Source organism: Camelus dromedarius, chromosome 11 (genome assembly GCF_036321535.1).
Source record: "Camelus dromedarius isolate mCamDro1 chromosome 11, mCamDro1.pat, whole genome shotgun sequence".
NCBI lineage: Eukaryota > Metazoa > Chordata > Mammalia > Artiodactyla > Camelidae > Camelus > Camelus dromedarius.
The window spans coordinates 40,327,452-40,353,931 of record NC_087446.1 but is presented as its reverse complement, the minus strand read 5'-3'; the positions used below and the strand labels follow the sequence as shown (position 1 = coordinate 40,353,931).

General features: G+C 39.2%; 1 protein-coding gene across 5 annotated transcripts; it reads left to right on the top strand.

The window, feature by feature from the left end:
* Positions 1 to 1,908: 1,908 nt before the first annotated feature.
* Positions 1,909 to 25,468, top strand: PRDM4 (PR/SET domain 4). 5 transcript variants are annotated; one of them, XM_031462826.2, is made up of 12 exons: positions 1,909 to 1,989; positions 2,354 to 2,621; positions 5,738 to 5,871; positions 7,508 to 7,693; positions 11,799 to 12,593; positions 16,183 to 16,332; positions 17,319 to 17,437; positions 18,397 to 18,482; positions 19,109 to 19,236; positions 19,890 to 20,204; positions 21,317 to 21,485; positions 23,757 to 25,468. In XM_031462826.2, the coding sequence occupies exons 2-12, from the start codon at positions 2,611 to 2,613 to the stop codon at positions 24,067 to 24,069; spliced, it is 2,406 nt and encodes an 801-aa protein (XP_031318686.1). In that variant the 5' UTR covers positions 1,909 to 1,989; positions 2,354 to 2,610; the 3' UTR covers positions 24,070 to 25,468. The 5 variants fall into 5 exon arrangements, with proteins under 5 accessions (XP_031318686.1, XP_064347762.1, XP_064347763.1 ...); XM_031462825.2 differs by having other exon boundaries at positions 1,979 to 2,158; XM_064491691.1 differs by lacking the exon at positions 1,909 to 1,989 and adding an exon at positions 2,022 to 2,036.
* The last annotated feature ends 1,012 nt before the right edge of the window (positions 25,469 to 26,480 follow it).

The window sequence follows — 26,480 nt, the reverse complement described above, 5'->3', positions numbered from 1 at the left end:
TATTTCTTTTTATTGTGGAGGAGTATTCCACTATGTAGATACACTTGGATTTGTTTATTCATTCACCAGTTGGTGGACATTTGGGTTGTTTCCAATTTGATGCCATTATACATAAATCTTGTATGGACATTATACATAAATCTTGTATGGACAAGTCTTCGTCTGTGCATATATTTTTATTTTCTCTTGGGTAAACACCTAGACGTGTAATTACTGAATCTTATGGTATAAGAAATTGCTAAGTTGTTTTCCAAAATAGTTATTGCATTTTGTATTCCCACCAGTAAAGTGTGAAGGTTCCAGTTGCTTCATATATGCACCAACACTCTTTATAGTTGGTCTTTTAAATTTTGGCTACACTAGGACATATGTAACGTTAGCTCATTGGGTTTTGATTTGCATGTCCCTAATAACTAACAAAGTCTAATCTTTTTATGTGCTTAATTGCCATGCATATATCTTCTTTGGTGAAGTGGCTGTTCAAGTATTTTGCCCATTTGAAAAAAAGGGGGGCTGTTTGCCTTCTTATTGAGTATACAGGGCTTTTAAAATATATTCCAGATAAAAGTCCTTCACTTGATATTTGTTTTGCAAATATTTTCTCATCTCTGGCTTGACTTTTCATTTTGTCAACAGTATCTTTTTAAGACCAAAAGTTTTAATTTTGATGAAATTCAATTTGTCAAATTTTTAGTTGTTCCTGATTTTTCTGTCCTATCAAGGTTACAAAGATTTTCTCCTATGTTTTCTTCTGTAAGTATTATAGTTTTAGCTTTTACATTTATCTGACCTGATTTTACATACACATCTGAAATCAATAAAATTGTTCAAAAGAACAGGCATGGAAAACCGGAATGAAATCATTTAGCCTTTATAAGACACATTGTCATTCCTTAGGCCCAGGTTTGATGTGACATTTTAGGGAATACTGTCCCTTATTTACTTGTGATATGATGATTTTTTGATTTAGATTTCCATTTGTTGTCAACGAGAGCAAAACCAGCGTGACCTGCCAATGTTCAGTGATTAGTTCCCTCAGTTTGGAATGTGCTTTCTCCTTATGAGAAGAAAGAGAAACATTCTGTGAGTTGACACCACTCCAGGTTTTCGTCGAAAACATTGTTATGTGCCTGTCTTTTACATGAGATTGAATTTTCAAAACTCACTAGTCCCCACTAGACTGCAAGCTGTAGACGGTCAAGGCCTGTGGGTTATTTTGTATCCCTATGTTTGAGATGTAATTCAATAAGTGGTTTCTGAACGAAAAGAGGAATTCCTGGGTGTCTGCCGTTTTGCTAGCTTAAGGAAACTACTAGGTAGTGTGTTGTAGTTTCAATGTCAATCCTCATGAACTTGGGACCATTTTCCTTTAAAGACAACTCAATATGCCTAGGGCTTAGCGCGGTGCCTGGCATGCAGTAGGGAACGAAGGGCAAAGAGAGAAGCGAAAAGAAATTTGTTCAAGTCCCAAACACCACCCTTTATGACTTCAAGCTGGGAAGCTGAGCAACCTTCAGGTGTAACATATGATGACAAATACTTGGTATACAATCCTAATTCCTCCTGGGCAACACCCCCAACATTTCTGGGTTAAGTCCCATATTTCTAATCTTGCGGGCTTGCGTAGAACCACGCTTTCCTAATAGGAGAATGCCCTGAAGATTGAAACCCGAAGTCTGGGAGACTTACTGGACTCAGAATCCACTCCCTGCGTGCACGTCAGCCCTGGTTGCTTAGCAACGGGGTCGATCGTTCGGCGCTCCACTCGGCTCGGCCGGACTGAGACGCGGCCCCTCTCACGGCCCCGCCCCATCCGGCCCGGTTATCCGCGATGCGCACGCGTGGAAGGTGGAGCGCTGCGGAGGGGCAAGTCAGTCGCAAGTCAGTCGCAGGCGCCGCTTGCGAGCCGTGGTGGGGAGGGGCGCACGCACGAGGGGCGGAGCGGCGGGCGCCAAGAGTGGCTCAGGAGCCGGAAACGCGCTTTGGAGGGTGCGGCCGGGAGGAGAGTGCGGGCTGGGCCCGGCCCGGCGGGAAACGTTAGGCGAGCGGCCCTCGCGGCGCGGGGGTCGTGCGGGTGGGGAGGGCCCCTAGGCGAGTTTTTCCCGGATGAGGAAAAAAGCGGTGGGGCAGGCGCGTGCGCTCCCCGCGCGGCCGGCAGGTGGGCTGTGCGCAGGCCGGGCCGGGCCGGGCCGGGCTGGGCGGGGTGAGGGCGGCGTGCGGGCCCCATGCCCGCGGGCGGGCGACTTAGTCGCCCTTGGGAGGTGGTGTTCGCAGGCCTGGGCTCGCCGGCGGCGAAGGGACGGGGGCTGCATCCTCCCCGAATTTTGGTAACCGCCCTTTTCCTCCCCCTCAGGTTGGGTAGCCCCCCCTCCCGAAGCTTCTGGAGGAAAGGCCCCGGGTGTTCCCCGGCATGCCCCATCTCGCGGCAGGGTGCGCGGCTGCCGACCCTCGGGAGAAGTTGGGTGGCCCTGGACGGCCCCGGGGACGAGTGGCCGCGCTTGTGCAGCGGTTGTAAGCAAGATGCGGTAGCACGTGACGCTGGAACGCAAATCCTGATGCCGGTTCCCCGCCACCCGTGTGCGCTTTTCTCTGACACTTGGCCCCCAGCAGATGCATCACAGGTAAGAAGGTTGTGGGGCTCAGCGGTCGTGATATCTTTAGAAAATATCTGGCAAGTGGGACTTTAGAGTGCCTTTGCTTTTGGTGCCATTGGGCAGGCTACAGGTGCGATTTGTAAATGGATTTGTGTCCCAGAGGGAACGAGAAATCCAGAAGCTAGTGCTGAGTTGAATATATTCTCATTAAACCTGATTAGCTCCACATGTGTCTAGTTCAAATCGCTGTACTGTGATTGTTGGTTCGTTGATATATTTACCATTACTTTTGAATTATTTGCGCGTTTAATAACATTTTTATCTGGATTTTGAAGTGTATTTTTAGGTCATCACCATGCTTCGCTTTGAATTTTGCTGGTTACCGTCTGGCTTGGCTAGTAATGTAGAGAAGGAGGTTCTTAATTTGTAGGCTTCGTGTTAATGCTTAAAGTACTTTGCGGTACCATGTCAGTACAGAAGTGTGAAGGGACCTTTCATAGGGTGTATTTTGAGGATAAGGAAGATAAAAACTTCCATTCAAATTGCTGAAACTGTCCATTTTACTTGCAAAGTGGCTGCGTTTCCATTAGCTTCGTATATGTCATTCTAAGAAAAAGTATAAAGGTCAGCAGCAGGCAAATCGTTTACGCAGAGATCATGTAAACTAGAGAAATGTGAGGGGAATGGTTCTACAATGAATGCGTGGAGAAGAGAGAGCTTAGTATCTTATTCTGGCCCTTCTCCCAAGACTGCTTCCTGCAATCTCAGAAGAGCAGCTGGAATGGAATTGCACTTTCGAATGGGAGAGTCTTAAGAGGATCATACTGTGAATTCCCTTCATCTGTTTTCTTTCTGTGGGATACTAGTTACCTTTGGTTTATGGCTGCTGAGGGCATCACATTTTAGTGACTCACAACAAAGCAGAAATCTGCTGAGCCTCTCACATTAAACTCTGGTTTAAACTGGTTTGAGAAGGCCTAGGAGTCAACCTAGAAACACCATTTTGATTTTTATGTTGAGACTAGGTGCACAGATTAATACTCAGGACTCTTCAGCATGGTATTTGAAGCTGCAAACTTAATTGTACTTAAAAAATTATTGTAACCAGTTTTTTTTGTAGGTCAGTACTACTCTAGTGATTGTAAAGTTTTAGTTATCTTTGTATCTAAAAAAAAGTTACAGGAAAAGCTGTTTTAAACCAAATCAAACCCAGAAACTTTCAAAATTAAGATAGCTATGGTTTCTTTTGGTTATAAGGATTTTTGCATTCTTTTATAACATAATTAGTGTTGTTATGCTGTCCTTCATAAGATGTACTTTATTTCCCATGTGCTTCTTGTTGTCTTTCTAGTAAGGATGTGTTTGCATTGCTCCATCCAAATAAATATTTCAGAGTACCTACTCTGTACAAGGTACTGTCCTCAATTGGCTTTGAACACTTTTAATGCCTGGGAGCTTGGTTTTATGAGCTACCTTGCCCAGGGTAGGGTTGAAGCCTATGGATATAGAATAATGCAGGAATAGGTTTGTGTGGGACTTTAAACCTGGCCCACAATATAAATACACAGACCCTAAAGTGTTGGAACTAGAAAAGGCAAAATGGTTCTTTTATTGTCTTTTTCTAATCATAGTTAAGGGCTTGGGTTTCTTAAATTGGGCACACTTGGATTTAAATCCCAATTCTGCCAATTTACTAGTTTCTTAAATTAGGCATACCTGGATTTAAATCCCAACTCTGTCCCTTACTAGTTATGTAATTTGGGGTTAAGTACTTAGATGAGTCTGTTTCCTCATCTCTAAAGTGGGATGAAGAATAATACCTCCTCACAGTAGTTATAAGGATTAGGTGAGATAATTACATGTAATCATTAGGCCCAGTGCCTAATACATATAGTAAGGAAGTATTAATTGTTACTATTATTTTTGTGTTGATTGATAGCCGATATTGCCATTTTTCAGACTAAAAACCTCTTAAGTTTTGCTTTCACTGCTAGGGCAGTGTAGACCCATTTGATTTCCTTTCCTGTACTTCACCCCTCCCATGTACATAGGTACACAGAAGAACTTGCATCACTCTGATACTTGCCATAGGATTGGAGGTCATTAGTGACCTCCTTTCGATACCTATTGGCTAGCCTCTTGAAATTCTGTTTATAATATGGCAGTCTCTAAATTCTGACATAGCAACTAATACATATTGATAGCAACCCCCAATAGTGTCTTGTTCAGATCAGTGTTACTCTTATTTTAACAAGGTTGTCAATGGCACTACAAGATGGACTGCATAGAAAAGGCAATTCTCAGATTCTTCAGCCTGCCAAAAATGGCAAAATGATTAAGAAAAAAAAAAGGGGTGTATTGAAAAACTTTTGCCAGTATTTTGCAGCATGATCTGTGTTCCTCCATTTAATTGCTGTGTGATTTGGGGCATATGGCAAGCCCCCTTTGAGCCTTAATTTCCTTGGTTACCTTATTTTGAAGAATTGGTGAGAGAATATGAGGTAATTTTTTAAATAAAACATCTAGGAAAGCTTACATAATGAACCTTGATTTATGGAGGATGGTATTAAGATTATTGATTAAATATTAAGATACCTGTGCAGAATTTTAATAAAATGCTGGTCCGTGGAGAAAATATAGTACTTCTGTCACAGCACTGATAATCTAAATCAGGCCCAGTATCACTTTAACTCCTGGTATAAAAAGAATTAGTAAAAGTTCTTTGAGTAAGTTAAAGCAAACTGTAAAAGTCCTGGTTTGAAGTAATAAGCCAGTTGTAGAAAATAAATATTGTGAAGAAAAAACTTAGATGAATTAAAAAAAACAAACAAAAAAACAACAACCTGATTGCCAAAGTGTTCAAAGGATTGCAGGTTTTGCTTTAGATAGTGTGCTTAGGGTTTGGAGCAAGGCAGACCTGAGTTAAATCCTGTTTCTGCTATATGACATCCGAGGTAACATCTCTGAATCCCAGTTTCCTTATCAGTAGAAAGAATATGACCTGGCTATCAGAGAGCTGTGGGCATAAAAATGAAGTAGTAATTGGTCGAGGCACATTTCCCCACCCTTATTGTTTCATGTTCTTCAGTCCCTTTAACAGTCACTAAGTTTTTGCATAACTAATTGTGTCTGCTCTTTCTTAGGATGAATGAAATGAACCTGAGCCCAGTGGGGATGGAGCAGCTGACTTCATCCTCTGTTAGCAATGCCCTGCCAGTCTCAGGGAGTCACCTTGGGTTGGCTGCCTCACCCACTCATAATGCCATCCCTGCCCCAGGTGAGTGGTAAGGGAGAGCGACTGAATTTCAACACTCAGTTGTAATAACAACTCTAAATGGAGCCTAGAGGGGGTCTAGAGCCCCTTTAAGAGTGGAAGGGAGAAGCCAAGCAGGTCTAAATGGTGGTTCCATATGTGGAAGCAGAATGGAAGAAACCATTTTTGTACAGTACTGGAGCTGTAGTGGATAGGAGTGGCCTTTCTTTTTGATGGTCCTCTCCTTGGATTAATGGTCTTTCGTCTAGTGCTGAAGTTGACTTGGCATTTTATCTAGGATTACCTTTGCATCTGGTTCATTCCCTTGGCACTCTGTCCCGGAGTTAATAGAAGAGAATCAAAGTTACTCTAATAGCTGTTCCTAGAAAACATGAGGAATTGAGCTTTATTTCCTATCACATCTGAAACTGGCAACAATTGCAAATTCACCAGGCCTAGAATTATGGTTAAAGAGGAGATTTCAGAGATGGAGCTCCTGCATGGAGCTCCCCATGAGCCTCTGTCGGAAAGAATAAGAGTGCAAAAGAGGCAGCTCGCTTCTCCCTATCACTGTGCATTTAAAACCTTCTTATCTGCCTAGTTTAATTTCTTCTTTTTACTGAAACAGAAAAGAAACAAGCTATTGAGTCTCACAATGGTAAGCTAGTGATTCTAAAGGTCTCTGACGTTGTAATGTATTGGACTTTGTTTATCACAATAAAAATGTTTAAGAGTATTTTAAATCAGCAAGTTGTTTAAATAGTTCTCTATAGAGAATTACCTGCTTAATTACTAAAATGCAGCAGTAAAATAAGATTCATCTAAACTAGGGTCTCTTCACATGCCTTTTATTGTCCACAAAAGATATTAATCAGATGAGTTAAGAATAAATTTTTTTTTAATCTCTTAGTCATTCCATTTAGTGGACACTCTTATTAAGGAGAAGAAACCTGGTAAAAAAAGTATTGCAGCTGGCAAAGATAATGCGAATCAGTACTGCCCAAGTTGATGAGTGTTCATTGTGATACTTAGGCACAGTTAGAGTCATTTTAACACTTTGCAGATAGATATAATCCAAGGTAGATACAAAGCTCAAGTTTTTTAAAAACATGAAGTACAGCATATATACAAAAGGCTGTATGAAAATATGTATGTGTAGTTTTGCATCTAACTGTAAATTATTTTCTAGGTAGAAGCATATCTTTAAATTTTTTATAAGTGAAGTATTCTCACCATGTAAAATAGAGAATACAGTAAAATAAAAAATACATTAAAAAATTTTTTGTACTGTCACTACTCAGAGACCACTCTGAATGTTGATATATTTCTTTGAACTTTGGTATGTTTCTTCTTATTTTTATCTATAAATGATTTGTCTTCTTAAACTGTATTTAAACTAAGTTTTTAATTATAATTAAATGTTTTAAGAGCAGTACAGACAACTGGATGATCAAGTTGGCATTTTAAAACTAACCTAAGAACTAAATATAGACCTGTTTGTGGATGTCTGCACAATACTGCCTATCTGGGAATGTAAAGGGCTACTAGGTGAGAATTTTGCTCATTGCAGAAACCTTCCTAGGAATTTAACCAGTGATTATAAAGAGAATTTTTAAGTACTTGCTTTCTTTTAATTGAGAAGAAAACTTTTTTTCCTTAGGCCTGCCAGTGGCAATTCCAAACCTGGGTCCCTCCCTGAGCTCTCTGCCTTCTGCTTTGTCTCTGATGCTCCCAATGGGTATTGGGGATCGAGGGGTGATGTGTGGGTTACCTGAGAGAAACTATGCCCTACCTCCACCACCTTACCCCCACCTTGAGAGCAGTTACTTCAGAACCATTCTACCTGGTAAGTGTTAATGGTTATTTGGGAAGTCAGAAGAAAGAATACAGCTAGCTCTTCCTCAAATTTTTTTTTTAAATTGAGTTATAGTCAGTTTACAATGTTGTGTCAATTTCTAGTGTAGAGCACAATTTTTCAGTTATACTTGAATATAAATATATTCACTGTTGCATTCTTTTTCACTGTGAGCTACCACAAGATCTTGTATATATTTCCCTGTGCTATACGTTATAATCTTGTTTATCTATTCTATGTAAGCCTGTCAGTATCTACAAATTTCGAACTCCCAGTCTGTCCCTTCCCACCCCCCTCCCCCCTGGCAACCACAAGTTTGTATTCTATGTCTGTGAGTCTGTTTCTCATTTGTATTTATGTTCATTTGTCTTTTTCTTTCTTTTCTTTTTTTTTTTTTTTAGATTCCATGTATGAGCAATCTCATATGGTGTTTTCTTTCTTTTTCTGGCTTACTTCACTTAGAATGACATTCTCCAGGAGCATCCATGTTGCTCCAAATGGCATTATGTTGTCATTTTTTGTGGCTGAATAGTATACCATTGTATAAATATACCACATTTTCTTTATTCAGTCAGCTGTTGATGGACATTTAGGCTGTTTCCATGTCTTGGCTGTTGTAAATAGTGCTGCTTCGAACATTGGGGTGCAGGTGTCTTTTTGAAGTAGGGTTCCTTCTGGATATATGCCCAGGAGCGGGATTCCTGGGTCATATGGTAAGTCTATTCCTAGTCTTTTGAGGAATCTCCATGCTGTTTTCCACAGTGGCTGCACCAAACTGCATTCCCACCAGCAGTGTAGGAGGGTCATTTGTAGATTTTTGAATGATGTCCATTCTGACTGGTGTGAGGTGATACCTCATTGTAGTTTTGATTTGCATTTCTCTGATAATTAGTAATATTGAGCATTTTTTCATGTGCCTATTGGTCATTTGTATTTCTTCCTTGGAGAATTGCTTGTTTAGGTCTTCTACCCATTTTTGGATTGGGTTTGTTTTTTTCTTATTAAGTCATATGAGCTGCTTATATATTCTGGAGATCAAACCTTTGTCAGTTTCATCTTTTGCAAAAATTTTCTCCCATTCCGTAGTTTGTTGTTTTGTTTTGCTTATGGTTTCCTTTGCTGTGCAGAAGCTTGTAAGTTTCATTAGGTCCCATTTGTTTATTCTTGCTTTTATTTCTATCGCTTGGGCATACTACCCTAGGAGAACATTTTTGAGATGTACGTGAGATGTTTTGCCTATGTTTTCTTCTAGGAGGCTTATTGTATCTTGTCTTAAGTTTAAGTCTTTGAGTTTATTTTTGTGTATGGTGTAAGGGAGTGTTTTAGCTTCATTGTTCTACATGCTGCTGTCCAGTTTTCCCGACACCATTTACTGAAGAGACTGTCTTTTTTCCATTGCATATTCTTGCCTCCTTTGTGGAAGATTAGTTGACCAAAAGTTTGTGGGTTCATTTCTGGGCTCTCTATTCTGTTCCATTGGTCCATATGTCTGTTTTTGTACCGATACCATGCTGTCTTTTTTTTTTTTATGGTATTTTTCTATCTTTTTTTCTTTTTATTTTTTTTATTGAGTTATAGTCATTTTACAATGTTGTGTCAAATTCCAGCGTAGAGCACAGTGTAATGCTTTGGCAATTCTAGGTCTTTTGTGGTTCCACATAAAGATTTGTTCTAGTTCTGTGTAATGTGTCTTGTGTAATTTGATAGGAATTACATGAAATCTGTAGATTGCCTTGGGCAGTGTGACCGTTTTAACAATATTGATTCTTCCAATCCAGAAGTATGGGATATCTTTCCATTTTTTTAGTCTTCTTTAATTTCCTTTATCAATGGTTTATAGTTTTCCATGTATAAGTGTTTCACCCCCTTGGTTAGATTTATTCCTAGGTATTTTATTACTTTGGGTGCTACTTTAAAGGGGATTGTTTCTTAACTTTTTTTTCCTGTTGATTCATCGTTAGTGTAAAGAAATGCAACTGATTTTTGAATAGTCATCTTGTAACCTGCTACCTTGCTGAATTCTTCGATTAGTTCTAGTAGGTTTTGTGTGGACCTTTTAGGGTTTTCTATATATAGTATCATGTCTTCTGCATGTAGTGACACTTTTACCTCTTCTTTTCCAATTTGGATCCCTTTTATTTCTCTCTCTTGCCTGACTGCTGTGGCTAGGACTTCCAAGACTATGTTGAATAGGAGTGGTGATAGTGGGCAGCCTTGTCTTGTCCCAGGTTTTAGTGGGAAGCTTTTGAGTTTTTCAGCGTTGAGTACTATGCTGGCTGTAGGTTTGTCATGTATAGCTTTTATTATGTTGAGATATGTTCCTTCTATACCCACTTTGGTAGGAGTTTTTATCATAAATGGGTGTTGAATTTTATCAAATGCTTTTTTTCATCGATTGAGATGATCATGTGGTTTTTGTCCTTTCTCTTGTTGATGTGATGTATTACACTGATAGATTTGCGTATGTTGAACCACCTTTGTGTCCCTGGGATGAACCCCACTTGATCATGATGTATAATCTTTTTTATGTGCTGTTGGATTCGATTTTTTGATGTTTTGGTGAGGATTTTTGCATCTATGTTCATCAGTGATACTGGTCTGTAATTCTCTTTTTTGGTAGTGTCTTTGCCTGGTTTTGGTATTAATCTCAGTTCTTAAAAGATTTGAGTAACACTTTTTCTGTTTGTCACTATTACATATTGATCTACGTGGGAAAAAATTTTTCTTTGTGTTTGTGTATCTGTCCTCTTAGAACATATATAGATAACCTATTATTGATACAGCAGTTTGACTAAGCTTAATTTCTTAATGGCACATAAACAGTTTTAATCTTTTCTCTTCTGGTGCCTCCTTGGTTCAGTTTTTATAATTTTGCATTTGTGATTCCTACCAACTACATGTCCTGCTACAGTGTCATTGTTTATTATAAATTAAAGTTTATTGAATTTTGACTGTTCTAAAAATATTATATACTCACTTCAGAAAATTTAGCAAAAAAGAAGGGAGGGCAGTCTCTCATAGTCTCTCCATCCATCTTTTTGGTATCCTTCCTGTCTTTTATTTTTGTGTATGTTTTGTTTTGTTTTTTAATGGAGATACCGGGGATTGAACCGAGGACCTCGTGCATGCTGAGCATGCACTCTACCACTGAGCTATATCCCCATTTTTGTGTATAGGTTTTTACTGTTTTTCATAATTATTACTATAGTACTTTCTATACAATTGTGTATCCTTACTTTTTTCACTTAATGTTTTTGTTTTTACATAGTTTTTTTCTCCAACTGTTACATGGTTTTCATAATTACCCTTTTTCATGATGTATTATATTCTGTTGAATGGATATTCCATGGTTTATTATATCAACCTTTATTGTTGGTTAGTTTTTTCCAGTTTTTTAAATTACTGTTATATAAATGTTCTGTGTATAATATTTACAAAATACATTTAGAGAAGATTACTGTAAGTGGCATTTCTTGTGCAAGAAGGTATGAACATTTTTGAGGTTATTATGCTATATACTTTACAAAGAGGTTTTAGAAATTTATACTTCTGCTGGCAGTGCAGCAAGTACCATTTCACCACATCCTCACAGGCATGACTGTTCAAATATTTTTTTCTGTTTTAGTAAAGCAGGTATAATTGTGACTTATTTTGAATAGAGTAATGTTTTATGATAGTTTAATAAGTTAAAACTTAATTAAATTTTATTCTTCACTTGGAAGATTGGCTTTTAAGTCATTTTACCTTTTAACTCTTAATAGAGCAAATTTCATCATTTTGCGATTCAAGAATTCCAACCATGTGTTTATTAAAGACAGCATGTAAATGGTTTAATTTCTAGTGACTTCAAAGGAATATAGTTAATTTTTTTTATTTCTGAGTTTCACAGGAAAAACTGAATGGTAAATGTATGTTGCTATTTATAAAGTATGTGTGTATATATATATATATATAAATGTATGAAACCAAAAAAGTAAGTGGGAGATTATTTTAATTTAGTTGTATTTGTAAAGAAAATAGCTTTTAGCATTTGGAATTTTTTATATTTAGCAAAGTACTGAAAAGTCCCTGATATCTTATCTTTTCCTTTTCTCAGGCATTTTATCTTATTTAGCCGACAGACCACCTCCTCAGTATATCCACCCTAACTCTATAAATGTTGATGGTAATACAGCATTATCTATCGCCAATAACGCTTCAGCACTAGATCCCTATCAGTCCAATGGAAATGTTGGTTTAGAACCAGGCATTGTTTCAATAGACTCTCGATCTGTGACAACACATGGTGCCCAAAGTCTTCATCCCAGTGATGGCCATGAGGTGGCCTTGGATACAACAATCACTATGGAGAACGTCTCTAGGGTTACCAGCCCAATCTCTACAGATGGAATGGCAGAAGAGCTTACCATGGATGGTGTTGCAGGAGAGCATACCCAAATTCCAAATGGCTCCAGAAGTCATGAACCTCTGTCTGTGGATTCTGTGAGCAACAACCTTGCAGCAGAAACTGTAGGACATGGTGGAGTGATACCCATTCATGGGAATGGACTGGAGCTCCCTGTGGTCATGGAGACAGACCACATTGCAAGTCGGGTCAACGGGATGTCTGACAGTGCCCTCAGTGACTCCATCCACACCGTGGCCATGAGCACCAACTCTGTAAGCGTGGCACTCTCTACCTCACACAACCTCGCCTCCCTAGAATCTGTTTCCCTCCATGAAGTTGGCCTAAGCCTAGAACCTGTGGCTGTCTCCTCCATCACCCAGGAGGTTGCTATGGGGACAGGTCATGTAGATGTATCTTCAGACAGTCTTTCTTTTGTACCACCTTCACTGCAAATGGAAGACTCCAATTCAAACAAGGAAAATATGGCAACCTTGTTTACAATTTGTGAGTGTGCTTAGCCTTTTTCTTTTGGACATATTGGTAGAAAGGGCCATCATCCCTAACAGAGTTAGTCAAGGTCAGGTGTCAATTAAGGGAGTATAAAAAGCGACTAGACTTTGAAACTTTTCTTTGCCTTTTTATTGTCCTTTATATTAATGTGGTGCCTTTTCCTCAAGTAAATCAAGTGATGTATAGACATTTTGTGGGTTCTTACAGTATTTTTCCTGAAGTAAGGAAACATAGTCATTTCTATATTTTACAGGTAAGCTTAGCCTAATATACTTAGGATATTTTCCAAAGTTACACAGAGTTAGGAAAGTATGTTTCAGTAAGGTATTCTGTATGACATGCTGTGTGCTTTTTCAACATAAGACAAATTTAGAAGATCATGCATATTTGTTTTATCCCCATGGGAAAATGTAGCTGGATACAAATGATTTTTTTTTTTTTTTGGGCTCAGAATGTGTATAAATTACCATAGTTGAGCACGTAAAAGTTCTCTTTTTATGGGGCAATAATAACAAAAGGCAATATAAAAACAGTTAATTTGTTGGTGTCACTACATGCTTCATTGATGCAAGAAATAAGCACCAGCCTCTGTGCTAGATACAGGGTGAAGAACAGTCTCCAAGAGAGAACACATGCTTTTAAGGAGCTATAGCATGATGGGAGGCTTAGGCAAGTAAACAGGCTATTGCAGTATGGTATGATAAGTGAAAAGATGGGATTAGGTGCGAGGTGCTAAAGGAGCTTGAGGGGCAGCAGCTAACCAAGCCATGCAAGGGGCAGGGAAGACTGACAGGGAAGGGGAGGGCAGCATACATGTTAGCACAGACCTGAAGGACAAGAAAGATGTCAGCAGTTGAGTATCAGGAAGGACAGTGTCCGAGACAGGAGTTGGTACCCATGATTTCCTAGAACTGAAAGAATCGTGAGTGGTTCGGAATTACTGAAGCACAAAATGAGGATGGAGTGAGGGATCTGTAATGAGAGAAATAGGAGCCAGAACACAGAGGCTCTTGTAAGACCAGTCAAGGGTTTTAAGGAGGGAGGGTTGGGATGGGGAGTTCTGCTGCAATGTGAGCATAACTAGTTTGTTAGAGGCATATGGGTAAAGATCATGCCATAACTTAAGTGAGAGGTGATGGTTGGTTTTCCAGCCCAGAGTAGAGGTAATACAGTTGAAAAAAGTAGAGGATATTTACAGAGAACTCAGTCAAACTCATTGGTTGGTGAAGTTGGGGGAGGGATGAAGTTCTGGCTCGGTGGATAGTGACCATTCCTTTGGATAAGGAATGGTGGAGGAGGAGTAGATTTTTATTTTTTTTTTTTTTGCAGAATGATGGTGAATCTGGTTTCAGACATGTTGATTTCAGTGTCTAATGATATCTAGAGAGTCTAGTGAGAATTTGAATCTGGGGCTCAGATCTGTCTGGAAATATTTAGGGGTCCTTGGCATTAAGATATTAATCATAGCCATGGAAGTGGGGCAAGAACTTCTAGGAAGTGTGGAATGACAAGAAGGCGAGGGATGTTAAGATACAGTGGCAGAGGAAGAGCTTCTAAAGTAGATTGAACAGGATGGTCAGGAAAGCAGGAGGAAGCTTCTGAGGCCACCAAGCAGTGGAGAGACCTTTTGTGTTAACCCTTTAAAGTCTTAGATTTATAATTTTAAAATATTTAAATTTAGGAATGTGATTAATGTAGGCTCATTAATTTAGCAGAAGAGGTGGCTTAAATAAGCCTATTGATCCTTTTTTAATAGGGCAAGTGAAACCTCTTGCTTCTAAGTGTGTTTTTTAAAACATTTAAAAAACGATATATAATTCCCATATACATTTTAAAGTGTACAGTTTAGTGATTTTTAGTATGTTGGCAGGGTTGTGCAACTTAACCACTGTATAATTCCAAAATTTTTATCACCCTACAAAGAAATAGCATTGGTAGTCACTCTTCATGCCTCTCTCGCTACCCCCGCCTACCACTAATTAGGCAACTTCTAATTTACTTTATGGGTTCGCCTACTCTGGACATTTCATGAATGGAATCCTACAATAAGTGGCTTTCTGTGTCTGGCTTCTTTTCCTTTGCATAATGTGGCTCATCCATGTAGCATGTATCAGTGCTTCATTTCTCTTTTTGGATGAATAATATCCCATTGTATAGATATACCATATTTTGTTCATCCATTTATCATTTATGAACTTTCTCTTTCTCCTTTTTGGCTGTTACATTTAATGCTGCTATGAATATTCACATGCAAGTTTTTGTATGAACATATGTTTTTAATTCTCTTGGATATATATCTAGAAGCAGAATTGCTCTGTGTTTAACTTTTTGAGGAATTACCAGACTTTTCCAGAGTGCCTGCATCATTTTACATTCCCAGCATCGATGTAAGAGGGTTCAGTTTTTTTTTTTACCTCTTTGCCAACACTTGTTTTCTTTATTGGTTATAGCCACTGTAGTGGGTGTGAAGTGGCATCTCATTGTGGTTTTGATTTGCATTTCCTTCATGACTAATGATGTTGAACGTCTTTATATGTACTTATTGGCCATTTATATATCTTTGAAGGAAACCTGTAGGCATTTTTTGCAGGATGAAGTCTGACTCTCCTTTGAAGATTTAACATGTTTCTTGTTAAGAGCATCAGAGAATAAGTTCTCATAAAGTATAAGAGATCTCTAATCTGACATTCAGAGAAGTTTTAATCAAGAGGTTCTTGAAGAAGTAGTAGTATTCTGCCTTAGTATGAAAACTTACTGATATTTTATGCTATTTAAGTAGTAATTTCTAATGGATTACTTAGGGAAAAAAGACACCTAGAAGGTCATGGTTCTAAAGTTTATGTACTACAACTATTTTGTGAAAGAATGTGGAAAGTTTGAACACAGTCATTAACTAAATAAGGTTATGAGTACTACTCCTTAATAGAAAGGAAAGTATAAGAGCAAAAGATTTATGAAGGAGGACACTCCTGAGCTTGTAAAAGTGAAGTTACAGTAAGCATAGAGAACAGTATATGTAGGCAGCATCCTTTCTGACAATGCAGAAAGAAAGACCATGCAAACAGTAAGAAATTGTCTGAAGAATCTGTCACCAAAATTGGTTTGACCTTTTTGTTTACAGTGAAGCAGAGAAGAGCAGTGGTGCAGCTGGCTCTGATTCCTTTGTGCTATGTTGTCACCTCTGTTTTGGCTTTGCATGACTAACAGCATTTCAACTCAATTTCCTCTTATAGTTTAGTAGAATTGGAATCTTTTGGACTTTGAAACATCACATCTGAAGGTATTACTTATCTTCTTAATGTAAGAAATAATGTATTGTTATTTTTTGATCAGTCTTTCTCTTATGCACTGAGTAGGACACTTGTCCAGTTGGATTAAAAGAAAAATCAACTCTTAAGAGAGATATGTAAGTGTATATATATTTTTGTGTAAGAAAGTGGTTCTGTGATCAGAGTATTTCTATTAGAACCTTTCTTCGTACTGGGTACATTTTAGTAATTCACATTTAAGTAGAAAAGCAGGTGTTCTTTCATTTCACTTGCTTGAACTGACCCCATTTGTGTCTCAAATTTCCCATCCGCAGGGTGCACTCTCTGTGACCGAGCCTATCCTTCAGACTGCCCCGATCATGGACCAGTGACTTTTGTTCCTGACACACCAATAGAGAGCAGAGCGAGACTTTCTCTCCCAAAGCAGCTTGTTCTCCGCCAGTCAATTGTGGGAGCAGAAGTTGGTAAGAACCTTAGAACTGTAAAGCCCCCTGCAGAGTCTCTTCTTCTTTTGTAGGGTATTGTAAAAGTAGATGTTTATAATTTAGTCATTATTTGATTGATCCAAAAGTTAATTTATGGCTGAAGATTTATCCTTTTAGGGAATATTTGTCTTATCCAGTGGTGACAGCAATAAATCAGGTTGAAAACTTTATTGGGAAAGTTCCCCTGTCTTAGAATTGAATAGAGGAGAGAATTCTGAGTCTTTGAAGACTTGACTTTTATTCTCAGCTCTATCATATAGTAACAAATATCATGACAAAACACTCATGGAAACTTGGTTTCTTTTATAAAACATGGAAAATTCACCGTTGATGACCTTTTATCACAAAAGATGTTTAGATCAAATGTTTGCAAATTGTCTAATACTCCTTAGGAAAAAGGAGTAAGGAATTTAGACTGCCAAAGTGTGCTTATCCATGTTTGAATTTAACCTGGTGTCTGAATTACTGTGCCATTCTGTGAAAATATGAAACTAGGTTCATTATTCTTTTGGGTGTAGCTTAGGCATGAGTCAATCGAAAACATTAAACAGCTTAGATAATAAAGAGCAACGCATTAAGCACAAACAATTTTAGAAGTTTGATTTATTTTGTAGTAATGTTTTTATACTAAAGTAATGTTCTCTACATTTTTTTATATATTAGCTCCAAAGTAACATACTTGGAGGGACATTGTTTGAGTCCTTATGTATAAAAATGGGTTCAGGAATTTGATACCACTTCTTACTCTGCATATTTCTTCTGAGTCCCCATCTAATCTGTTCATTACTTTTTCCTTATTTACAGGATAGAACCTATAAGACTTACCTACCTCTTAGAAATGCTGGAACATCAGTGGTTCTTAGGTTCATTGAAATAAGATTCTTTGCATGCGTTAAGCTGCTCTTTTCTCTATCTTATTAGTTGCTTAAGTGACTGATTGTGTAGTTGGTGTCCTTCGCTGTTAGGTGTCTGGACTGGGGAAACCATTCCTGTGCGGACGTGCTTTGGGCCTCTCATTGGCCAGCAGAGTCACTCCATGGAAGTAGCAGAATGGACAGATAAGCCAGTGAACCATATCTGGAAGGTCAGTGTTTATGAAACTTCTCTGTGACTTTTGGGTGTTTTTATTATTATGAGGTAATTAAAAGCAATGTAAAAGTCAAAATTAGTCAAGTTCATGTAGTGCCATTCGCCTCTCAGTCATTTCCTTAATATTACATTCTTTCTGTTCTTGGTAGCCAAATTATGATACATAGTAAAACACCAGGTATTGAATATAGAAGGTGAACTGTTTTAGTCTTTTTTTTGTTAGATAACCCAATAATTCTTCATTTTAATTACTTATGGCAGCTGAGGCCATAGATTTTGTTTATATGATAAAAGTCTTATTTTGTAATCAGCTGAGACACTCCTCAAATGTTTAGCTTGGGAAGCAATTCTAGAATTAGAAGCTAAGAGTATTTCTCTGGTTTTCTAATGTGAGGGGCTGGAAACATACAGTTTTGATGTAAACAGCTATTCCTGTAACATGTTTGTGTAGAATCTTAGCCAATAAATTAGGAATGATGCTTACAAAATTGAAGTAAGGGAGATATGGGTCTTGTGATAATTGGAAAGGTAGAGTGCCACTGGCATTGGAGCTTGAATTGTATCCAGAAGAGAACACAGGAGCGCTAGGTGCATTGAGAAATCATGAGAAGAGGTGGTTCTCTGACTTTTATACCCATTCATGTGGTAGATGATGAAGACAAGTAGATTGTTTTTCATGTCTTTTCTAGTCCAGCCAAAATGTGAATAATCAAGAGCAACATGATTCTATCCACTGAGCACTAACTGTAGGTCTCTAACAGTCTTAATTACATTGCTAGAAATACTGGGATGGTGAAATGACAAATATGTGTGAAGACAACCGTGTATTTTCACACTGACTAGGAAAGCTGGTGTCTCCTGCAAAGTAAATGAGACCATTGCTAGACTAAATTTAGTAGCACTTTGGGTCACTGGTCAGTTCATTTGATATGTATGCTTGCCTTCTGTTGGCAGATATACCACAATGGTGTCCTAGAATTCTGCATCATTACAACTGATGAAAATGAATGTAATTGGATGATGTTTGTGCGCAAAGCCAGGTAAGAGTAGACTTGGATGAAAGAAATAGTACCATTCAGATGTTTTTCAATAGGAAGCTCCGTATAAAGTAGGGGAAAGCCAAAGAATCCAAATGACAGTGATATCTGAACCTACGTAAGGCCTAAGGCTTTTCACCTTCTTCACCAGTAGTAGTCGACTTTTGGTGATTATAAATCAAAACATATAAAACCATCCTTTTTTTATGAACAGTTTAATCAATTTACCAATGCAGTAAGGAGTGGTACAGTCACCACTGAATTTGCAAATGGGTACCTTATCTTTATATTGGCTATTAGTCGATCCCTCAGGCTGCTGTGGTGGTTAATTCTTGTTCAGCTTCTGTCTGTCTTTGTCATATTGTTTTAAGACTTCATTTTATTTACTTTTCTTGCTTCCAGTAGCAGACTCCAGTGTTCTGACTATAAAAGGCAATCAATTAATACATTGAAGTAAGAATTCTGTTTCTATACAAGTCACTCCTGTTAGGTAGTATAGGGAATTAGAGAAATGACCGAGAGAAGTAGTTACATCTAAGTTTTCATACAGGATTTTGCTATAGGGATATGATGTATTAAGTGTGTATTTCAAAACTAATATGCTTGATCTGTTAAATGTGATAACTTAGGAATCGGGAAGAACAGAATTTGGTGGCTTATCCCCATGATGGAAAAATCTATTTCTGCACCTCACAGGATATCCCTCCTGAAAATGAACTGCTTTTTTATTACAGCCGGGATTATGCTCAGCAGATTGGTAAGTTTATGTATAAAGACATGTTTGTCATTAATCTAGCATAGTAAAAACGCCACAGACCAGGAATAAAGTTTTGGTAATTGATTGACACGTCAACTGAAGCAAATCGTATACCTTTGTGTATATAAAAGCAGGATATTCTCCCTACGTTAAAAATGTTAAAATCTGTAAGGTTCTTCACAAGCTAAATGTTACTGACCAAGCAGTATTTATATGAAATGAACTTTTGTGTTAGGACTTTGATTTGGGGAACTTCAAGTTCCTGAGTTCCTTTTTGAGCCAGTATCATTGGAATTTAAGTTCATAAAGGAAGCAGAGCTCTTGAACTGATTTAACCTTGGTAGGCTTTTTCTTTGTACTGTGTCATGATGACAAGTGATGTTTCAGAGTGTGTGTGTGTGTACTACAGAATCTAAAGTTTTTTTCCCTAGGAAAGAAGCCTTATAATCCAGAGTTTGCCAGGTGCTTCCTGTGTGTCTAGCACACTATTTGAGATGCTGGAACTAGAGCATTGAACTGGATGTTTTAATTTTACAGGTAGTGGGGCAAGCTGGCAATTTTGGTAAAAGGGAGAATTGTAAGCAACAGTTATTAGTATCAACATATGTTAAATTTTAAGTACCAGGAGACATTGAGTAATTTTTTTTTTTAAGGTGTTCCCGAACACCCAGATGTGCACCTCTGTAACTGTGGCAAGGAGTGCAATTCCTATACAGAGTTCAAAGCTCACCTGACCAGCCACATCCATAACCATCTTCCTAGCCAGGGCCACAGCAGCAGCCATGGGCCAAGCCACAGCAAAGAAAGGAAGTGGAAGTGCTCCATGTGCCCCCAAGCTTTTATCTCCCCTTCCAAACTTCATGTCCACTTTATGGGTCACATGGGTATGAAGCCCCACAAGTGTGATTTCTGTAGCAAGGCTTTTAGTGATCCCAGCAACCTGCGTACTCACCTCAAGATACACACAGGTAAGTTATGTTGGACCATGAAAACGGAATTTTGCAAAATTAGAAATTGCTGTAGTAAGACTTGCCTTGCAGGTAGGGTTGAGATAAGATGTTAGAGAATGAATCCAGCTTGCTGTCAGCAAGACTTCATTGGGTAGGATGACTGCACTTCGTCAGAGTATTACTTCCAGTGATTAAGATGCTCCCCTTTCCAGATGCTCCCACCAAAGCTTGAAGGTGACTGGGAAAATGCAGTTCGTGATCAAGAAGTTGATGCATGTGTTTGGACTTAAAGGGGATTCTATAGAAACAGCTGAGCCTCCCATTACAGCTCACCCCTGGTCACCAGCCAGAGCCAGTTTCTCTCCTTTGAATATTGCCCAGTGAACACTGCCCAGATTTGTTTGTTGAGTGTCTGTTCTAAATTCCATGCCAACCAACCCCTTCCTCTCAGCACTTATTTATTTATTTTTTCATATATACTGCAAAATAACTGTTCTTAATTTAGTTTTCTTGTCTGGGTCATTTGTTCTCCAAATCTTTAAAAGTAAAACTCTTCCTCATCCTTTTACATTAAGACAGTAGGCTCAACAGACTGGCCTATAAAGCTTAAAATTCTGACTCTCTTGTAAGAAAAGGTTTGCTAACCCCTGACTTAGAGTAATCTTATTTCTGCATTCTTAAAAGGATTTTTTTCATCCATGGTTTAGAGATCATATAGTATGTTTTAAAAAAGAAAACTATAAAATGTAGATGGTAAAAATATGTTTGCCTGTAGACAAGTATTAGAATTCATGAGGTTTTAAAAATAATAATTGAATTAATTTGGGCACTAGGGTTATAAGTGGTTATTTTTCCTGATTTTGTATGTCAGCTATAAACATTAAAAAAAAATGTGCATGTGTAGCTAAGCAATCCTAGGAGCTGAGATGTGTTCGTTTCACTAGTTTTAGTTGCAGAATCTAAATTCAGGGTCTCTGAGTGTTTCTGTGGTAGACAGTCCTAGAAAGTGAAGTTACGGTTACCAGTCAGGCCTATTTCATTCCTGCCTCTGCCACATACCACACAATGTGCCTCTTTTGAGGATGCTAGTGGTGCTTTTACTCAGTGTGATAATTTGGGTTAATGTGCAGGTCAGAAGAACTACAGGTGTACTTTGTGTGACAAGTCTTTCACCCAGAAGGCACACCTGGAGTCCCACATGGTTATCCACACGGGTGAGAAGAATCTCAAGTGTGATTACTGTGACAAGCTGTTCATGCGGAGGCAGGACCTCAAGCAGCACGTGCTCATCCACACACAGTAAGTTACCACAGCCCAGACACTCGGGCAGTGAACAAGGGCCTAGTGCTGGCTCCTCGTCTGTCTTCTGCCTTGGCGCCCATTAGTTGCCTCCTGTGGGCCGCATAGCCAAGCAAAGTTCAGGAAACTAAGGTTTTGGTTTATCCTGAAACATTTTACTTGTTTGTTTTGTTTTCCTTATTTTTTACTTCTACGCTCTATATTTACTTTTTTTCATATTTTCAAAACGTAATTTCATTAATTAAGCAAATTGTTTTTAAGTATGTCCTTGATGCCCAGCATTGTGCTAAGTGGTGAAGATACAGAGATTTGAAGACATTCCTTGTCTTTAAAGAGCTCTGAGACCAGACAGAACAGTAAATAATCACCATACTGTGTCGCAGCTGTTAGAGTAAGCACTGGATCGTGAAAGACCATAGAAGAGGGTCATCTAAGCCAGCCTGCAGGTGTCCTGGGAAAGCTTCCTGGTAGTTTGAGCTAAGTGTTGAAGAAGATAAACTCGAATTATTCAGGCAGACAAAGAAGGGTAAAGGATAGAAATAGTATTCTAGACGTGGAAATGGTGTGTTTAGAATCATAGATGCGCTAACTGTAAAGAACCTTTTTGCATCATGTGCATGTGAGAGAGTGATGGAGAGAGAGGCAGCAGCCACATCATGAAGAGCCTTTTACCCAGCTAAGGAAATTAAATTTCATTCTGGAAATAATGGAGAGCCACCGAATCATTTTTCCTCCCTGTGTACCAGGAGCTGTTCTGTGCCTTGCATGTGTGTGCACATGTCTTATTTTAATTATGGCATAAAACACAAAATGTACTATCTTAACCATTTTAAAGTGTATATTTCAGTAATGTTAAGTATAGTCGCGTTGTACAAGCAATGAAGAAGGATTTTAAGGGAGAGACTGTCATGGTGAAATGTCCACCTTATAAAGATTACTCTGGCAGCAGGACAGAGTGATTGAAGGGAGACCTGTTGGGAATTTATTGTGTGAATCCACGTGTAATTAATTGCCCAGCCTGTGTTAGTCACAGTAACAGTCGAGAGAAGAGAACAGATATTGTGGTACTGAGCTTTCAGCAAGTGTTAGAAGAGGGAGAAAACATTAGCTTGTATTCTTATTTAGAAATCCATCAACAATGGAAACTTTATATTCTTATTGTGGGTTTTAGATAATACTTGGCTTTCATATCGGCTCTTTTATCTGATTCGTAATCATAGTGCAACCAGACCCTCCCTGAAATATCCAGGGAGTCTGGATCTTTATTCCTGACTCCTGTCTGAAATAGGACTCCATCACTCTTACTTGGCTTTTTTTTTCTTTTTTTCATAGTACTTATTACCTCCTGATATCATGTTATATATTCTTAATTTGTTTATGGTATAACTCCTCCACTAGAAGGTAAGCTCCACGAGGTCAGGCAATGAGTTTTCCACGTCCTATAGCTCCACAGAATTCTTCTGAGCCCTCTCCTGCTGGGAGTAGGTGGTAGAAATGCTAAGGAGGCCAGGCACCCTCCCACTCCGTCAAGAGTTTTAACCCCCCTTGATCTGGTTCACATATTGAACTTTTATTAAGACATGGGGTTCAGCTGCTCAAAAAAGGAGTTGAAAAATTTCTGCTCTCTGTGATTTCTGAGTTTCTTTTCAGCTCTAAAATGTCTAGGCCCGGGTTACTCAAACTTTGACACTGTTGACATTTTGAGCCAGATAATTTTTTGTTGTAGCAGCTGCCATTGACACCAGAGTGTGATACTGTTACGTATTGGCCAGTTGGCAAACGTTTTCAAATTTTGAGTCTTCAGTTGTTGATGAGAATCTGGGACAAGAGGAACTCTCAGTTGGCTGTTGATGGATGTGTATATTGATACAACCACCATATGGGGAAACAGTTTAGCCATTATCCAGTGAGATTGAAGATGTGCATGTCCTTTGATGGAGCTGTGCTGCTCCTGAGTAGATGCCCTAGAGGAACTGATGCATGTGCAAACCCACACACCAGCATAGAAACATGATATTGAGTGAAGGAAGCAAAACACAAGAGATACATACAGCGTGATCCCATTTACATAGAATTCCCAAACAGGCTAAATCAGTTTGTGCTGTTTAAACTATGTGTATGTTTTATGACTCTTCTGTGTATCTCCTGTAAAAAAGTTAGATTCTAAACAGGTAGAGCTTCTCTGAGAGAGGCCTGAAGTTACGAAGAAAAAGCGTGTGCCTCAGTTGTCATTTGTAACCCCAAATCAAATGCTTTTCTTGTGTCTCTTAGAGAACGCCAGATCAAGTGTCCCAAGTGTGATAAGCTGTTCTTGAGAACAAATCACTTAAAGAAACATCTCAATTCACATGAAGGAAAACGGGATTATGTCTGTGAAAAATGTACAAAGGCTTATCTAACCAAATATCATCTCACCCGCCACCTGAAGACCTGCAAAGGGCCCACCTCCAGTTCATCAGCACAGGAGGAGGAGGAGGAAGAGGACTCAGAGGAGGAAGAACTAGCAGACTCTGTGGGGACAGAAGACTGTCGGATTAACAGTGCTGTGTATTCAGCAGATGAATCTCTCTCTACACATAAATAGAAGACAAAGCAGCCACCTATTTTGGATGGAAAATGCAAAATGGGAAAAACACACATAACCAGTTAGTTATCCACTACAATGATTTTTATGTAAAATGTTTTCTGATTTCCTTCCAGCCAACAGTCAAAACAGACTAAATGGAAATGGATAAAGCACTTATGGAAGAGTATCCTAGTGAAAACACTTTAGAAGAGCTTGGGAAGAGAGCATGCGTCCTAATTTTAAGTGCTGTGTGGGGAGAATAGTGTCATCTTTTGAGCTCTGTTCTTTATCTACATAATCTGGGTGATACATTTATGCCTGAGTCAGAGCTGCCCTCTGCCCAAACAAATCATACTTACTTTGAATTATTTCGTTTTTCCATTTTCTTCCCAACAGTGATCTGGTAGCACTCTAAACTTGGTTCCTGCCTCACAGTCGTCTTGATTGCTGATTGTGGTTATGGTGTTTTGTTTTATGCAGACTGGTGGCTTAAGCTCATCCTGGAGTGGATTGGAACATAGCAGTGTAAGCTTGTTATTCTGACTATAGCTAACACGTTTAAAGCACCACCTGCCTTAAATCTCTCCTGGCTGCTTGGGAGTTTAGGGTAGATCTTGCTTCCAAAAATTTCAACAGGTGCCTAGAGGGCAGATAAAAAAGGAGCAGTCAGGCCGCAGGCCCTGATGGAGAGAAGAAAAGGAGAGATGTCTGAGCCACTGTCCAAGAAACTAGCTTTGATGGAAGCCAGGGTGAGAGACCTGGTGGTAGTTCCTTAGAGATCTTTGTAGGTTTAGACATGTCTGTCTGTCTCTAGTGAAGCCTGCAGCCCCCAGACAAAGGGGACCGGAGGTGTAGCAAGCCAAGGAATGCCTGCTGGATTGTTTCCTGACAGCAAGCACCTGTGGACTCAGCTGACAAAGTGGTATCTCAGCCATGGAAAGAAGGAGGGAACGATTCTGTCTGGCTTGCCCTCTGAAAAGGATCAAGACACCATTAAAATGTTGCCAACTCAGAATGACAGGTGACACCGGTGCATTTGCAAGGTTAGGCCTTTCCAGTTGTCTTTGGTGAAGCATCTCATCGGTTCAGCATGGTGGATGCCAAAGGATTTGGAAGGTGCAGAAGGCTTAATGGTCACCATATGGATGTGCTTTCAGGGTCTCCACTTAATTCGTCTGCCCATCTGATCTTTCTCCGGGTCTCTCGTATATATTGTGCTTTCAGCAAGAAGTAAACACATCTTTAAGTTGACGGTTGATGGAACATGCTCTCTGCTCTTAAGTCACAACCTCTGGGCTGGAGGAGAGAAGACTCGGGTGGAGAGGTTTTGCTGCTAATGTATTTATGGAATGAATGTATTTCATTCAAATCTCTATTCCTCTAGGAAGGATTAAAATAAACTTTTTAAAAAATGAAAGATTCTTCTTACCTTATTTTGTGGGAGGAGAGGAATGTTTTTTAGAGAAAAACCAGGTACAACTTTAGTTTTTCTAAGGTTAGAAGTGGATAAAGTATTTCCTAAGTACTGTAGCTTTGAAATTATATTTTAATGTGCATCTGCCTAATGGTGCTTAGACAGACTGTGCTTCCTGTGTTTCCAGCTCTCATCTGCCCTCTCCCTCCGAAAGGTGGTGCCTTTGCTTTGCCTGCTCCTTGGAGAACTGTGGCAGGTCTGCAGTTAAGGGAGTGGGTGAGGTGTTGGTGGTTAGAGGTGGCTGCCAACGCTGGGTCGTGAAGCCTTCCTCAGGGCAGCTCTGGTGGGACTGAGGCAGCTCTCAGCTCAGCCTTTTGAGGTGGTAAAGGCATTCTAGTAGCAGCCACCCCTGTCCTCAGGAAACCACCGGTGCTAGAACTACAAAGCTCCCTTTCTCCCTGTAACTCGGGGGCTCATGCTGGGCTTAATTTTATTTCCTGGTGCTGGTTGAATGAGATAGTTAAACCTTTTATCAGAAAAACCCAAACAAAACAATAGTGGGATTCTGGGGAACAACTGAAGTGGGACTGTAGCTGCTACTGCTTGCTTACAACTGTGTCTTCCATTTTTTACCTCTTAGACCTGAATGGCACATTCTAAGCCATTCTCAGAAGGTGAGTAAATGAGTAACTACCTCTTTGACCAGATTTCACTGTGAACCTTTTCTGTCTGTCGCAGGTGGCCTCGTCTGTCGCTGAGTGAAGGGTCATACTCAGAGGCAGGATGCTATGCGTGTGGAGCCCTGAGTGTGGAGCCCTGAGTCCAGTCTGGGCTTCGCTGCGTGGTGGTTTGTAAGCTTAGCCAAGTTACGTAGTCTCTCTGCGCCTCTGTTAACTGTAAATAGAGACAAATAAGAATTCCCATTTCATAATATTGTTTGATGTTAATTCACATAAAGGGCTGGCACAGTGCTTAATGTTTAGTAAACAACTTTGGCTAATATTCTTTAGTTTTA

Bases quoted from the DNA above. Each gene is read 5' to 3' on its own strand.
- PRDM4 (XM_031462826.2), top strand. The intron at 19,237-19,889 runs GTAAGTTTATGT...TTTTTTTTTAAG, and splicing joins GGATTATGCTCAGCAGATTG to GTGTTCCCGAACACCCAGAT. The intron at 21,486-23,756 runs GTAAGTTACCAC...TGTGTCTCTTAG, and splicing joins CACGTGCTCATCCACACACA to AGAACGCCAGATCAAGTGTC.